Source organism: Aythya fuligula, chromosome 27 (assembly GCF_009819795.1).
Source record: "Aythya fuligula isolate bAytFul2 chromosome 27, bAytFul2.pri, whole genome shotgun sequence".
NCBI classification, from domain to species: Eukaryota; Metazoa; Chordata; class Aves; order Anseriformes; family Anatidae; genus Aythya; species Aythya fuligula.
The window spans coordinates 5,436,525-5,453,253 of NC_045585.1; the positions used below are offsets into that span (position 1 = coordinate 5,436,525).

Below are 16,729 nucleotides of genomic sequence, written 5' to 3' on the forward strand. Positions count from 1 at the left end.
TGGGCCGGAGCCGGAGCCGGAAGCAGCCGCGCCGGCAGCCTGGGCGCCGCGGCCCCGCCATGAGCCGGCCGCCGGCCCTGCAGGCGCAGACCTGCGGCCCCTGGGAGATGAAGGAGCGCCTGGGCACCGGCGGCTTCGGCAACGTCATTCGGTGGCACAACAAGGTAGGCGCCGGGCGGCACCCCCCCCCGCGGCCCGGCCCGGCCCGCGCTGAGCCGGGCCCGCGCTGTCCCCGCAGGAGAGCGGCGAGCAGCTGGCCATCAAGCAGTGCCGCCAGGAGCTGAGCCCGCGCAACCGTGAGCGCTGGGCGCTGGAGATCCAGATCATGAAGAGGTGAGGCGGCGGCGGCGGCGCGGGGGGCCCGGCTCGGCCCGGCGGGGCGCGGCCTGGCGCCGCCGGGCTGGGGCTGGGGCTGGGCGGGCGGGGCCGGCTCTCGAGTCCTGGCCCGGGGCCCGGGGGGGGGGGGGGGGCCGGCGTTCCTCGGACTCGGGGGCTTCCTCCTGCGGCCGTCCCGCCGCCGTCTTCGGTGCTGGCGCTGCGCTGCCGCCGCTCCGCGGAGCAGAGCGCTCCTGCTCTGCCTCGGGGCTGGGCCGCTCGCGTGGGGCGGCACGGCTCCGGCTCGGGGCTCGTCCGGGCGATGGCAGCAGCCGGTGTCGGACGGCTCGGATCAGCAGGGTGTCGTCCTGTAGCTTCCAAGCAGATCTCCCGTGTGTTTCCGTTGAGAGAAAGCACTGCTTGCACGCAGGAAGCAAGGAATTGGGATGAGTCTCCGGGTCCACGAAGGATGGATGAATTGTAGAGCAATAAAATTCAGTATTTCAGCTTCTTTAGGGATTTGTATCCCTGTAGGACTTCACGTGGTGACTCTGAATATGTGAGACTGTGTAGCTCTTGCAGAAAGTGTTTGCACTGGTTCTGGTGATCACCTGTACTTGTCTCACTTCCATTCCTCAGGCTGAACCATCCCAACGTGGTGGCTGCCCGCGATGTTCCCGAGGGAATGCAGAAGCTTGCACCCAATGACCTGCCATTGCTGGCTATGGAGTACTGCCAAGGCGGAGACCTCCGCAAGGTGAGGTCACTGGCATGGTGATGGTGACAGTGGAAAAAGCGTGAATCAGCTTCTTGGCAGGATGGAGCCTAGGGGTTTCTCTTCAGAACCTACCCTGTAAAAATGTATTTTCACATCTTGAAGCTTCCTAATTGTTAATATGGCACCAGCAAGATCTGACAGATTGGTCCTTGATACAAGTTCTGCTTCTGAAAACTTCAGTTCTTTCTGAAACTTTCTGCGTTTCTTTGGCTGCAAAGGACAGTGCAAGGATTTTGCATGTAGAGGATGAGGGTACGCATGAGGGATGTGCTACAGGATGTGAGTATGGCCAGGACCATCAAAGGGCTGGGCCTTCCTGTGGGCAGTATCCTTCTTGACAGGTGATAAACCCCTTTCTGTCATAGATGGAGAAAAAAAAAAAAAAAAGAAAAATAAGACCCACGTTTAATTTCTAATCTTACTGTTTTTTCTAACCTTTGCTATAATGTGCCCATAGATGAAAACCCAGAACTTATATCCGACCTTCAGAGCTGATGTAGCCAGGCCCAGTGGGAAATGGTATGTAGGACACAGCAAGTAGAAGGAAGAGGGCGGCCATTATGCTGACTTCTTCCACCCGCTCTTTATTATCTCACAGATATGCTAAGGCCTAAAGCTGTAATTATGCTACCAGAGGTTCCAGTTTCACAAAGTTCTGTGCCCGTAGAAAATATCATGCTGTTTCGGGAGCTTCTTGCGTTCTTGAGAGCTTGTGGGACTGAGATCCTTCCTCAGGATACAGGATGGAGAGACTATATTCTGTGTTGTTTTCTTTCAGTACCTGAATCAGCTGGAGAATTGCTGTGGCCTGCGGGAGGAAGCGATTCTCATCTTGTTATCTGATATTGGTAAGTGGTAGCTGTATTTTCAGTAGTCTGAACCCCGGAAGCCCCATCAAGGGGGCACTTCAAAGGGGGCACTACTGCAGCAGTGACGTGTTGAACTCTTATCTTATCTAAGACCCCTTAAGCAGTATAGTTGTTTCCTGTTTTGCTTTGCCAATGCTCCTCTTTAAGAGAGCCAGCCTTCATTTTTGTTCTATCAGTCTCCACTCAGCTCAACAGCTGATGACCAGCACTTCAGAGTGTTTGTTATAAGTGGGTTTCCATTAGCATTTGGGCAAACACTATGTGGAATTTTAGACAAAAAAGAATAATAAAAATATGACTGCAAAGGTTACTGAGAGAGCTGTCTAGAGATTTTTGGGATTGAGATTTTTGTTTAGACTACACCAAGATCTTATTGAGTCAAAGCTGAGGCAAAACTGGATAGATGATCGGGGTTTGTAGAGAAGTTATTGAAAATTGCTTTTGGGGAAGGTGCATGATTAGAAGGTGAGCTTGTGGCAAGAGAAGAAACATGCATTTGTCATTACTTCTACTGTGGATATGACTGTTAGGCAGAATCTCCCATCCTTTGTGTTCACAGAGCATTTGTACTCTGCTGTCTGATCATTTCACTTCTGAACAACCAGGAAATGATACAGAGGGCTGACTCGAGACAATGGTGGATCGTGTTTAGAGTGAAGCTTGTGTTCCTATGCCTGTTTGTGCTTAGGAAGAGGGACAGATCTAAATCTCCACTTGTACAACCTGAACTGTAGTTGATCAGAAATGTTTCCAACAGTCGATATAACTCGTTTTACAGATTCCTTACAGTGCAAGCATAGTTGCTCTTTCTAGGGTTACTGACCTTTAGAAGAAGATTATATTATTGATTACTCCTGAAAGTCTAGCTAGATCATTTCATGCTGAACAGGAGAGCTCAGTCTGGGAATGCAGTCAGAAGGGACACTAAGTCTTGGAGATCAAAAAGTGAGTCCCTTTGGCGCAAGTTTTAGTCACAGCTGAAAAGACCTCTGGAACTGGAAATATTACTAAGTTTTTGTTTTTTCTAGCAACGTGCTTTTTTATTCTGAAAAAACGAAATATCTTAAAGTATTACTTTGAGCAAGTACAAAGAAATAGAGGGCATTTATTCTCGCTTTGTATTCTTAAGATGAGATTTTTTTTTTTTTTTGGTCTTCCTAGTATAGATGGAATTCGTCAACCTGCTAGTTGTGATGTCACATTGGTCCTGAGCAGAGAAGGTACTTTGCATAAATTTTTGAGGAGTTTTGAAGGTGAAGTGGGGAGAAGAATGCTTTGTGGACAGGATAGGACAGAAAGTGTTGGGCAGAGCACCTTTTGGATCCTAGGTTAAGACTGTTGAAGATACAGACACTCTTCTAGTGACTAGATATATTTTACTTCTGCACAGCTTTTATTACGTTTTTTAACCTTCAGTACATGGGGAGGGAGAGACTTGAAGAGAAGTGAATCTACTTTAACTTCAAAAATGTATCTGCCAAGAGAACAAATCTGTGTCCAGAAGAGTTTGATGTCAAGTTTTCCTCTTGAACATGGCATTTCATTGTTCAGTCAATGATCTTGTTGATTGTGCAAGATTTGACTCAAAAGCAATGCTTACACCACATAGAAATGAAAGTTTACTGAGCTCATGCTAGATAGTGTTAGTTGCATTCCTAAAAGTGGTTCTTTCTGTGTCTCAGCATCTGCTCTCAGGTACCTTCATGAGAACAGGATCATCCACAGAGACTTGAAACCAGAGAACATTGTGCTGCAGCAAGGAGAGCAAAGGGTAAGCAGGAACCTGGTGTCTCAGCCTGCACAGACAATGTAAAGTAAGAGGAAGATGTGGATGTGCTTGCTGCAGTTAAAGTGGTCACTCTGCAAGAGTGACATAGGGTAACAGCTGGCTCAGATCTGTGTGTCAGTTGAGCAGTATTTTGTGCGTGGCTGAGTTAGACTTCTCCTCTTAACACCTGGCAGTATGACATTCAGCTACTAAGGAAAGAACCTGACCGTAGCTATTGGGTAAAGATCTGAATTACAAGTAATGTTTCCAGCTATGTCCGTATAAAGCCAATGACAATTTTACCTACCTTTTGGTTTTAGGAATCTACAGGAGCTTCCCATTTTTACTTTCATTTTTTCACTGGCACCTTTCCTGCATACCTTTGAAGAGCTGAACCTTTTTTTCTTTCTCTGCTGTGTGGTGTACTTTAAAAACAAACAAACAAACAAAACCTTTGCTCTAGTGTCCTTATTCTCTGTTTTGTGTTTCAGTTAATACACAAAATCATTGACCTTGGTTATGCTAAGGAGTTGGATCAGGGCAGCCTATGCACATCCTTTGTTGGGACACTGCAGTACTTGGTAAGGAAGGAATTCAGCTAGAAGATCAGCTCCCACTTTGTTGTGGGACAGAGTTAACAGTGTAATCTGGCTTGGGGCTGGGATGAAGTAGTTGTCCTGGCATGGGGTGCATTTGGGGTGCAGAGCTTTCAGCACGGTCTTTAATGTAACAGAAGTGTTAATGAGCTCTTAAGGGGTGGGGAGAGCTAAGAGATGGGTGGCTTTGTCTTATACTTGTGTAAACTGCCTCAGGCTCCAGAACTGCTGGAACAGCAGAAGTATACGGTGACAGTGGATTACTGGAGCTTTGGCACACTGGCCTTTGAGTGCATCACAGGCTTCAGACCATTCCTGCCCAACTGGCAGCCAGTGCAATGGTGAGTGACCTGGGGCCAGGTGATAAGAAGAGTGCATGCAGTGCCACTGTCCTGTCTGTGGGAAGCAGAGGTGTGGTCCCTTGATTCTTAGGGTAGTATCCCCATGTTCCTTGCCCTTATGGAGAATGGCTCCCTTTACTGGAGTTTGAATAACCTGAGCAAGTTCAGCATTCCTTAAATTTCTCTCTGGGATCAGGACTGACTTCTGTGTGGGAGGTAGAAGAAACCAAAGCAGTATCTGTCAAGAGTAACTGTAAGAGAATATTAACATGTATGCTGGGAAAGGCAAGTGATGATTTCACCATTGTACTTGCTTGAATTCATTAGGCATACAAAAGTGCGACAGAAGAGTGAGCTGGATATTGTTGTTTCAGAAGACTTATCTGGAGAAGTCAGATTTTCTAGCAGTTTACCCTGCCCAAATAATCTTAACAGGTAAGGACTAGAAATCTGTTGTGCCATGCCAAGATGAGCTATTTATTCTGTGAATGGACCAGCTTTGTATTATATGCCTTATGTCAGCGAATAAGTTCGGTACATCACTCAGTGCTTGTGTCCATTGTCAGACTGACATTGTGTAGTAGATGAGTCTCTGTTTCTGCCTTCTAAATAGCACGTTTGTTATCAAAAAAAACAAACAAACAAACAATTTCAGTCCTTCTGCAGAGACCAGTCAATATGGTGACTGCAAATGTACTTCGTCTCCTCTGATCCCATTCATGTTTCTGTCCTTCAGTGTTTTGGCTGCGAGACTGGAGAAATGGCTGCAACTCATGTTAATGTGGCACCCGCGGCAGAGAGGTACAGATCCTGTGTATGGACCCAATGGGTGTTTCAAAGCTCTGGATGACATCTTGAATTTGAAGGTGAGCAATGGACCTGGCTTACCTTGAAAAGTTTTCCAGAGATCAGTTGCTGCTAGCCCATGAGAGAAGAGGGCTAAGTCATAGGGGGAGGAGCAACACAGAATCTTATTTAGCTGTCTCCTGACAGCTAATGGCACGTGCTTTCCTCTTGCTTATTGGAGGATGAATGCTCCTTGAGCTTGTTGGGAGTAGAAAATAGCTTCTGTTATGTGCTTGGTTCCATATTCTGGTGCTGTAGCTGCATAATTACCATGTGACCTCTCTTCCAGCTGATGAGTGACTTCTTGAGCTGTGCATGTGCTTTGAAACAGTTTATCAGGATTTGGTGTCTTGGTCCTGGGATCTCTGCTCAAACATGACCTATGTATCTTCAGCCCTTCTCATGTCACATTATTCCTCTTGTAGTTGCTGCATGTTTTGAACATGGTTACGGGAACTGTCCACACCTACCCTGTGACGGAGGAGGACACTCTGCAGACCGTGAAAGCCAGGATTGAGTCAGATACTGGAATCCCGGAACAGGACCAGGAGCTCCTGCAGGAGGCTGGACTTGCATTGTTTTCTCAGAAGCTGGCCACTAAGCATATAGCTGATAGCAAGGTGAGCATGAATGTTCCTCTTCCTTGCTTTTCACTGACTCAGCAAGCACTGATGTTGCTTTGGGGGTGCAGCACTCCCTGCTGTTTTAGCAGGCTTTTGTCACAGCAACCACTTGACAGCACCCTTTTTCCTTTGGGTCTTCTGTTTTCTGCAGGTGAATGATGCTGCAGATGCAGATCTCCTCTTCCTCTTCGATAACCAGAAAGTTACCTATGAAGCTCAGGTTGCCTTGCGACCACATCCAGAAAGTGTTGACTGCATCCGTAAGGACTTTCTTTAGTATGAATGTGAGAGGTTGTCCACACTGAGATGGCTACCTTTGTTCTGTGGTCTGTGTCGTGTGCGAAGAGTAGAGAGAGCTTTTGTATCTTGGGACTGGAGAAACACTGAAACAGACTGTCCTAGCATCAGTTCAGTTCCTCAGAATAACTGAGGAAAGGAAGGATTTGAGATACTGGGGAAGCTGCATATGGGATAGCCAGCTGTAGACTTTGCAAGGGGTAGGGTCTGGGCTACATATTGTTCAAAGAAGTAATGTTTGAGTATGTTTTATGTGATAGCACTGCTTTTAAGCTTCATGCTAATACATACGTTTCCCTTTTCTGCCCCCTCTCCCCTCTGTTTCCAGTTCAGGATCCAAAGAAGATACTGCACTTTTTCCAGTTGCGGAAAGTGTGGGGTCAGATCTGGCATACAATCCGGATGCTGAAAGAGGATTGCAACCGTCTGCAGCAGGGGCAGCGAGCAGCCATGTATGGTGGTAGTCTCTCTAGAATACTTACCTATGTTTTTGCTCCCTGGTAAAAGGGAACGGAATGGGACAGCGATACACTAGAGAAGCCCAAGAGCAGACCTGTTAACAGTTAGTGAAAAGCTGAGAGTTGCATCCTTTGACACACATACTTCTGTGCCTGGTGCTACACTCTGCAGTATCTGCTTTTGATATAAGTGTAGGCCTGTGTTTACAGTTCAGGAGGATGATAGGACCTTTTCTTGTCCACACAGGATGAATCTGTTGCGGTATAATAGTACTCTTTCGAAGATGAAGAATTCTATGGCCTCCCTTTCCCAGCAGCTGAAAGCAAAACTGGACTTCTTTAAAACAAGCATCCAGATTGATCTGGAGAAGTATAAAGAGCAGATTGAATTTGGAATCAGTGAGTATAGCATCTGGCAAAGAGAGGTCTCTTCCACCTTTCACCATATCTTAACTTTCCCTGTATGAATCTGAGAAAAGCAATTGCTCTTTTTTTCCTTTAGCTTCTGAGAAGCTGCTGTTTGCCTGGAAAGAGATGGAGCAAGCTGTGGAACTTTGTGGACGAGTACGTATCTGAATCTTAATTATTTATCCTGAGGAAAAAATAAGCATTCTTTTCCTTCCTTTGTCTTCCCTTAGAGACTTACTGTGTCTGAGATAATTCCATACATCACAGTGCTTTGGTTTGGGTTACATCATTTCTTTCCCTTACCAGTGTTTGTAAGACTCTTGGGGAGTGTGAGAGGAGATCTTGGTTGTGCTCACATGTCTGGCTAATGAATCCTGTAGGCAGGAGAGTTGCAGCAGGATAGCTGAAAAGAGGAGATCTGGAGTAGTAGGTTAAACTGATTGGGAAAGCAAATGATTAGATGGATGAACACAAGACTTTTAAAAGCAAGCATCAGTCTTTTTGAAAAGGCAGCAATTTCCCATTATCAGTGCACACTGTGCACCTGCTTACAATAACATTAAAGCTTTTGACACGAGAGTGTAACCCTGTAAGTATGGCCAAGGATCATCTGTCCCAGATGAGGAGTGAAAGGTGACTAGTCAGCATCTTACTCTGTGCCAACACTTGGTCCTCTTCTAGATGGTGGATTCAGAGTGACAGAAGTCTGACAAGTGGCAGCTTCTGCCTCTGCATGTGAAAAAGTTTAGGTGGAAAGCACAACTTGGGATACCAAGTACTGGATGTGGCTGTGCACTGTGGGAGGAGGGGAAACACTATGATGGGTAGGATGAGATAGATCTGGAGCAGCAAAGCAGCAGGAAGCATGACAGCCTGTGAACCAGCAGCACATTTGTTATGAAGTCTGACCTTTCAATGGTTCTTCATCACAGATCAAATTTTTCATCAAAAAAATCTTGGAAAGTGCTTTATACCAGAGCACAGAGCTAATTTATTTCCTTGATGTAAAGTCCCTTATGTTCTCATTTGTCTTTGTGGTTGTTGTTAGCATCTTGCTGGCATGTTCAGAAATGTGAATGAAAGGAATAGTCAGTGAGTGGTAGCCATCTCTTAGTATAAGTCTGCCCCTCTGCTTGTGTTCTGCCCTGCTTTCAGGAGGATGATGTGGATCAGCTAGTGAAGAAAATGATGGCTCTGCAGACAGACATTGTGGACCTTCAGAGAAGCCCACTAGGTCGTAAACAAGGAGGAATACTGGAGGATTTGTGAGTTGAACTATCTTGAATTTCAGATTTAAGAGTGTTGCTAGCTAAATTTAGCTCCTATTTCACTGGAGGACAACAAAACTCTTATCTCCTCAGCCCAAATTATGGGGGACTTGCAGGACTTTGACACTAGAAAAAAAAAATTTGACTCCTTCCCTGTTGATCTAAAATAATGTATAAAAGATTTGAGTTCTTGAGTTACTTGTTCATAATTTAGGTTCTAGAGAAATTCTTTGTGTTCTGTGTCTTTTTCTTCTAGAGAAGAACAAGCCAGAGAGCTGTACCGGAGACTGAGAGAAAAGCCAAGAGGTAAATGACACTTTAGGTCAAGGTCAGCTTGCTTTGTGTGGGTAGTTACTTTGGAGGTGCTGTAATCTGCATTGAGAAAACTTTCTCTACATTCTAGGCCTGCCTTTATGCTAGCTGTATGTGCACTCTTCTGGACTTGGCTTTTTTGGAAAGGAGAGTTAGGGAATCAATTTTAAACCAGGCCGGCCTTGCTTTCTTGATGCCTTCTGAATGCCTTTTCTTGAAAGTCTTCTGAACTCTTCTCAGAGCAAGCTGTTACTGCAAGTGTATGCTGGTGCTTCTATTTCTCTGTGGGAAGCATGAAAGACACAACTGTTCCTTTGAGCAGTTACGCAGCCCCAAGGCAGTAAACCCACTCTCTCAACTCTGCTTTCCAATTCTCATCTATTTGAAGAAGGTGGCTAAAACACAGTGCGTTTCATTCCTCTCAAACATGCATGCCCTGAACTTCTGGGATGTTTCAGGATGGAAGAAGTGGTGGAAACAAACCATTAAAAAGCTTCTTGCTCTGTCTTAAAAGCTTACTTTTCTGTGTAATACTCTGACTATTCCAGATCAGAGGACAAGTGGTGACAGCCAAGAAATAGTACGACTGCTTCTACAGGCAATCCAGACCTTTGAAAAAAAAGTCCGTGTCATTTATGCTCAACTCAGGTGAGCTTTGTAGACTAAGCTTTTATTGGCAGTTGAGAGACAGCATTTTCAGCAAGAGGTTCTGTTCTAGAGGTTTAAAAAACAAAGTGTTACAGGGGATAAGAAACTTCAGAAAAGTTTCCCTACCGCAGTTGCCAATATGTGATCTTTTTTTTTTTTTTTTTTTTTAAAGTAAAACTGTAGTTTGCAAGCAGAAGGCACTGGAATTGTTCCCCAGAGTGGAGAAAGTGATGAATCTGATGAATGAAGATGAGGAAACAGTTGTTAGGCTTCAGGAGAAACGACAGAAAGAACTGTGGAACTTACTGAAAATTGCTTGTGTAAGTAAAACTAAAACTCCAGTTCAACTGTACCCAGATAACTGAAATAATTAATAGTAAGCTTAGTATGTCCTGTAGTAATTTTTTTCTACTGATTTGAATTAGGATTGAGGCCAATTTTCTTGCATTCCTGGTTGGTGGAAATGATCGCAGTCTGAATCTGCTGTTTTCTTTCAGAGTAAAGTACGTGGTCCAGTTACGGGCAGTCCAGAGAGCATAAACACATCGCGTTTTAGTAGCCCTGGCCAGCTGCTGCTGCAGGTCCCTTCTGGAACCTACAATTTATCAGAATCTGTCAGGAAAAGGTGAGGGGATGGCTGGAGTTCTGTTGATGCTAATGCCAGCACTGTGAAGCCAGGTGTCCTGCTTTGTGAAATGATACAGAAGCTTTCTTACATTCTATACTTTGCATTCAACTTCTGGTGTCAAGAGTCCTATCTATAGTAGCTGGATAATCTAGGTCTTGTCAATATTCTTGATGAACAACTGGAAATAATGTGTTGCTATACACACCACATATGTGCCTCAATAATACGGGGTTTGTTTTGTCTGGAGGGGTTGTGCTTATTTGAAGTGCATCGGCTGCAGGAACTTTTGGTGCATTATCATGGAAGGAATGGTAGCTGGTCTATGTCATCGAGGAGAGACTGTTACACTAACCACTTGTAGTTCTGGCTTGCTGAAAGGAACTGGATCACCATTTGGAATGAGACCTCGGCTAGTTTACTTGTATGTTGCTTCATGCTTTAGTTTATAGGATGTTCTGCAGCTTTTTCTCCGGTGACAGTGACTTCACATAAGAACCTAATTCCAACTTGAACATGCTTCCTTCTCCCTCATCCCAGTAAATCTGAGGATGCTACTGACTTTCCCTGTTGCACTATGAGCTTATAAACTGTTAACGCTCCTCTGTGCTGTGCAGCATACCTGCCAACCATAGTTGCTCAAGAGGTGCTGCCCCTACCTTTAAACAAGACTTCTGTAGAAAATAATAGTCTAACAATCCTCTCTTTCAGTGAGGAGCTACTGCTGGAATCACAAAAACTCTCTAGCCAACTAGAAAATGTGATGCATGACACAATGAAGGATCAGGAGCAGAGCTTTATGGTAACATACTTAATATTCTTTTACAAGTGGATTGGGGATGCTTATTACTTCAAACTTCTGCTTGTGTACCTTTGCCTACAAATAAGTAATAGGGTTAGTGGAAATCTATTTTTTCTTGTGAACAAGAAAAGAGTATGAGTTGTGTGAGATGAAACCACCCGCTCTCCTACTTGAACTGCTGCTGCATTCCCTGCTTCTTGAAAGTGGGAGCCATGTCTTTGGGACTGACTTTGGCGCTTTACGGTTTGGCACAGAGCTATTGACACTTCCCTTCCTTTGAAGGGCAGATGGGGAGGGGAGAGAGCTTGGCTGTTTTACAGAAGTACTATAAAACTGCACTTTTGCAGTTGGGATGGGCCTGTGGTGGCAATATATTGGTGTGCAGGGATGCTTGTTTACTGAAGTAGAATACTGACAAGCAAGTAAAATATTGAAGAAAATAGATCGTGTGTAGTGTTTTCTAAGAAATCACATGGTTCATCATGAAACTATATTGACTAACTTGTTTACAGTGAAATTTTTAAATCTTTGCAATCTCAGGTGCAAGCTAGTGTTGAACTCTGCATTTCTAACTGTTTATACTTTAGGCTCTAGATTGGAGCTGGCTGCAGCTTCAGGTAGAAGAAAGAAACAGTCCAGAACAAACCCAGATGTAAAATAACTTCAACTGCGTCTGAAGCCATGCTGCTTGAGGAAGCCGACTGTAATAAGCTGCTGCCTCTGAAAAGGGAAGTTAAAATGCCTCCTTCTACTTCTGAGAGACACATGGCATAGCTTATAGTATCCACATCTCAGATGCTTTTTTTTCCCATGAAGATAGAGTAGGAAACGTGTTCTAACTGCTTGGAAAGAGTTCTTAATCATGCCTTAAAGACAGTAGCTATTTCTACTCTCTGCCTTAAGCACCACATGTGGTGGTTTTGCTAGCTTTCAGGCTTTCTGATGAACACTGGACAACACCTGCAGTCAGTTTGCACCATCAATGGTAGATGTCACTTTCCTAATATACCTGAACTGTGAACTAATTTTCTTAACTTTGCTGATTTGCACTTTTTTGTAGTGTAATGGTTATCTGATACATGTTTCCTCTATGGGAACAAAATTATCTAAAACTGTGAACTTTTGGTTTGTTCTTCTTGATACCCTCAATGAAAAAGCTGCTTTCTAAGGTGTGAGAGGTAAGGACGTTATCCTAGAGAGCACAGAGAAGCAAAGTGTTAGTGTATATGTTGTTGGGAAAAATACTTTTCCATGTCTAAGGGATAGGAGCACCTCTTCTAGGAGTAAAGGATGAGAGGGCTGGCACTTTTTAGCATAGAAAATAGAAAGGTCGGGGGAACTCTCATCAATGTATAAAAATACCTGAAGGGAAGATGTAACAAAGATGGAGCTAGGCTTTTTTTTCCAGTGGTGCCCAGTGCCAGGTCAAGAGGGCAGTGCGCACAAACTGGAATACCGAAGCTTCCCTCTAAACATCAAGAAGAACTTCTTTACTGTGCGGGTGATGAACCACTGAAACTGGTTGCCAAAGGAGATTGTGGAGTTTTGTTCCTTGGAGATCTTCAAGAGCAACTTTAGGTAGCTGTGCTTGAGCAGGGCACTTGGACCAAGTAAGCTCCAGAGGTCTCTTCCAACCTCAACCACCCTCTAATTTTATATATAGTTTAGTAAAACTTTAACCATAGCTAACAGATAATCTGCAGAGGATCCACCAAAAAGAAAAGCCCCACTGCATAGATAACAGCTTATCTGAACCAACGCTATGTTCCAACTGTGACATTTATTTCATTTCTGATGTAAAACCAAATGTTACGCTGTAGCACACAGATTACCTTTCGTAAAAGGGTGTGAAAGGTAGGACATGCAGGATGCAATACAATAATGGGGAGAGGTGGGATGTTCTCCTTTTAGGAGCCCATTTAGAATATGATAAGCAAGTGAGAACATGGGGCACAAACATCACAACTCCCATGCATGCCTTCAAGTATCTTCTTTGGAGGTGCTTGCACTCGCTGGACTTCAAGGGTGGGTTAAAAGCATTCTTTGGAAGAGTAGAAAGTTCACACTGCTGGAGATTTCAGAGTAATGTTAAGGCCAAAACACACTGGGTATGCTTTTCCTTCTTCCAGAGCACCATTTGTTGTTTTACTTAAAACTGCATTAAGCTTCTAACTCAAATCCCAGCCCAACTTTGTGACCTCCAGCACTGAAATTCTTGCCATCAATCAAGCCTGAGAGAGTCAACTTTATACCTAGAAAAGCAAGGAAGGAGAGTCTTCATACAATAATGTCCCAGTATAACACCTTCTCACCAAGTACCTGAGTCTTCGTGACGTGTCTTCTTTACTATAGGAGCTTATGTGCATACACAGCCTTTACTTTTATATTACCTGTGTAAGATTTCTATTTTTTTTTTTCCTCCTATTCTGTTCTAGAGATGATAGTAAAATAACCCACAACATAGTAACCAGTAGGATTTGCTACTAGTTGGGCTTACATACCAGGTCGAAGGGTGTGAGCATAACCAATTCCAATCAGGCTGGCATTATTCACTTTAGCCTACAGGAAAAAAAAAAAATCACTGCCATGCACAAATACTCAAAAAGTTGCTCTAGTGCTCCTGTTCATTCTTTCAGTTACTTGTAGATTGATCTCTAGCTGTGGTGTATTCTAGTCTTTTCCCCTACAAGTTTCCAGTATACCCAATTTTCACTATGTTCCTCCACTTTACCTTCAACCTGGAACAGGCACAAGAAATAGGTCCCATCTTATCTTCAGATTGTGGCATACTACAGCTATATCAAGTCCCACCCTATTTTTTCTAAGGAATGAGCAAAAAAATTATGAATATGCAAACTTATCTTTTACTAAGTTTTGAGCTGTTTACAATAGCGTTTCCTATTTTTAATTCTGGCTGAATTATCCTGGAACTAATTCTTGTTTTAAGGCTTAACAAATGCTTGCTACCTAAGTGCTTAGTGTTATTATGTATGCAGTTACTTTTATTCATGTTGCTTTTTGCCCCTAACATTTCCGCAAGACTTGGTAAGTGTCAGTAAAGGCACTTAGCTCATAACCTTGACTGACTTTGAAGAGCTACATAACTCAGTGTTAGGAGAGGGCTGTAAGCTCAATTGAACTGTCATCTTACTGCAGTAGTTTTGTGTAATTCTTACCCAATCCACAATGTAGAAAAATATTTCATGCTCATATTACCTTTTCAAAACACATTTTGTATAGGCACAATAGACAGACTAACAACTATTTTTTTAAAGATGTTTCACACATACGACTTGTAGTCCTAGTTGAAGTTTAAACCACAACAGTTTGCTGTCTCCTATACTTTCTCAGTAACTATTTGGAGCAGCTATTTCACATCACTATTTTTTAGCGTTTATTGGAGCTTGAAATACTTGTTCCTTTAAAAAAAAAAAAATCTTACCACAATGGAAGTCTTCTCATCCAGTTGGTACTTAGCAGCAATACCAAATCGTGTGTTGTTACTGCCAGCAGTCCATGCGAGATTGACTGATGTCTCAACCTTATTATTAACTTTCTGATAAATAGACCCACCAAACTCAGTTCCATCGTTCCTGTTTGTAAGAGATGCAATTGTCAGTAAATAGCACCCCTTGAGATTATCTCTTCCTTTCCCATCATCATTTGATCATTATCTCAAAATGAACCAAGGTGTCCAGTGGACCCATGGTCATAGAATTCCTAGCTGGAGCTCACAGCTGTTCTGATGTTTACCCATAACAAGGGTATTGTTTGCTTAACTGACCACAACTGACCAGTAGCCAAGACACAATGTTTGAGATTCTGACAGAAAACAAACTTTACTTGTCTTAAGGAGAAAAGCCTCTGATAATGTATAAAGGGACAAACCTAGAAAGAGATTTAAGGCAGTTATGGGAATGATGAGACTGAAAACAAAGTTATTGCATGGCAGTTGTTTAAATATAAAAAGTTCAAAGATTCTCAAAGCATCTGAATGCAAAGGCTAGAGCTACACTAAGGTGACAGCTGGAAACAAGAATTATGCAACACACACCTCTCTCCTCAACCCTGGGCGTTTCTGAGCCAGAAACTCTCTCTTTGGTGAGGGAAGGGGTAAGATAGCTTAACTGAAGACTCTTATCTATTACCAAAATAGAAGTTGAAGTTTACCAACTTTAATTCCAAACTAATGGTGTGAAGTGCCTTTATGCCATTATCTTGTGTACACAAAACCAAGATGACCCTGAAACACAGTCTCAACAGACAACAAAAAGTTGAGAAGTTGCCTCTGCTTTAATTGTACTGAAGATGAAAACATGATGTGAATTATTTTTGAACTAAATCAGCATCCTCCCTCCTTCCTACCACATTTTACCTAGCTCAGTTAATTCTCACTATTAATCTAGCTTGGATCTTCTGATAATTTTCTCTAGGCTCAGATTAATACTTACACATTAGTGTGCAGCTGGAAGTCTCCTGCCTTATATCCCAAGGCAAAGTTGTTTTGCGAAAGCTTAGATTTTGCCGTATCAAAAGCCATCTGATAGCCAGCAAGCCAGCCTTCATAGCCCAGCACTGCCCAGCCATAGATGGTTGGTCCAGAGAGATCAATGTCTATATTGCAGCCTAGATTGAGATATTCTCTTTTGTAGGAGGTCTTCAACTTTCCACTCTTCTTCCTGCAGAGAAACATTTAATTTTATCCCTTGTGGTCTATATTATAGGTAGTTTTAATCCTGTATGTATGTCCTTTAGGGCCAGTGCATTAAATGACTAATGCCTACTCAAAACTTAAAATCACCACAACTGCTGAAGAGCACATGGGATGAGGGTAACACTGATGTTACATGTATTTGGTGGTGCTACTTCCAACATTTTCAACGTCCTTAAAATCCTTGAGAAGTTATAAAGGCATCAATCTTTTTGCTTATTACTCAAAACATATCAGGTTTCAAATTCTGTTCACCGCAAATAGTTGCAATATGTTATGGCACCATCAGTTTCTTTCAGCAGCATCTGCGACATCCCACAGTGATAGCTGCTCTTTTTGTCCTTTAATGATTTTTTTGGCTGCTCAGCTCTCTCCACTGTTCCTTTGTGTGCACTGCCTACTCTCCTTCCTCCTTCACTGCTGGATACCACACTCCCTTACTGAGAAGGAATTTTCCTCATCCCCCATGTATCATCCATTTAGTCTGTCTTCCAAAGAAGCCTGTTCCTCTCTCACCAATGTGTCTTTCTGCTCCTTTTGCTACCAATTCAAAGTTAACTGCAACAGAATTTTATCACCTCCATCATCCTCTCCCCAGCCCCCTTTATCTTTGAAGATACAGCAGGACACCGTGCTGTCCATCACTCATACCCAGGCCTGGAGGCTACTTTTTAACTCTTTTTCTAATTTCTTATATCCAAGTAGTATCTAAAACTCTGATTTTTTTTTTTCTGTTATGCTGTTCTCAATGATAAAGAAATACCAGTAATTATTTACAAAGCAGTCTCAAGCTTGATGTATATCCAGACATACATACCCCATATACACATCTTCTTTGCTCTGTCAACCAAAAAAGAAATAAATAATTTTAAAAAGAAAAAAAAGTGCTATTCCACTGCCTATCATAATACACAGGCTGTTCTACTTCCACAGGCTTCAGGGGAGAAAAAAAAAAAAGCAAGCTTTGCTTTTTGTTCCTAAGGCACTGGGTTGACAGCAATTGGACCATGAACACCATGAGAAAGATGGTACAAATTAAGCAGTCCCTGTAAGACCTAGCTATT

General features: G+C 43.2%; 2 protein-coding genes across 3 annotated transcripts; one reads left to right on the forward strand and one right to left on the reverse strand.

The window, feature by feature from the left end:
• Nucleotides 1–45: 45 nt before the first annotated feature.
• Nucleotides 46–12,643, forward strand: IKBKB (inhibitor of nuclear factor kappa B kinase subunit beta). Of its 2 annotated transcripts, XM_032204038.1 has the most exons (21): nucleotides 46–164; nucleotides 239–333; nucleotides 955–1,072; nucleotides 1,872–1,941; nucleotides 3,645–3,733; nucleotides 4,222–4,311; nucleotides 4,543–4,667; nucleotides 4,995–5,102; nucleotides 5,404–5,533; nucleotides 5,939–6,133; nucleotides 6,288–6,396; nucleotides 6,762–6,885; nucleotides 7,139–7,290; nucleotides 7,394–7,455; nucleotides 8,455–8,564; nucleotides 8,824–8,873; nucleotides 9,428–9,527; nucleotides 9,700–9,847; nucleotides 10,025–10,152; nucleotides 10,864–10,954; nucleotides 11,542–12,643. In XM_032204038.1, exons 1-21 carry the CDS (start codon nucleotides 60–62, stop codon nucleotides 11,608–11,610), a joined length of 2,268 nt encoding a protein of 755 aa, XP_032059929.1. In that variant the 5' UTR covers nucleotides 46–59; the 3' UTR covers nucleotides 11,611–12,643. The 2 variants fall into 2 exon arrangements, with proteins under 2 accessions (XP_032059929.1, XP_032059928.1); XM_032204037.1 differs by lacking the exon at nucleotides 11,542–12,643 and having other exon boundaries at nucleotides 10,864–11,382.
• A 72-nt stretch (nucleotides 12,644–12,715) lies between these two features.
• Nucleotides 12,716–15,664, reverse strand: VDAC3 (voltage dependent anion channel 3). The gene is made up of 4 exons (XM_032204039.1): nucleotides 15,406–15,664; nucleotides 14,397–14,547; nucleotides 13,456–13,513; nucleotides 12,716–13,206 (listed from the first exon to the last, which is right to left on the reverse strand). The coding sequence occupies exons 1-4, from the start codon at nucleotides 15,645–15,647 to the stop codon at nucleotides 13,115–13,117; spliced, it is 543 nt and encodes a 180-aa protein (XP_032059930.1). The 5' UTR covers nucleotides 15,648–15,664; the 3' UTR covers nucleotides 12,716–13,114.
• Between the last annotated feature and the right edge of the window lie 1,065 nt (nucleotides 15,665–16,729).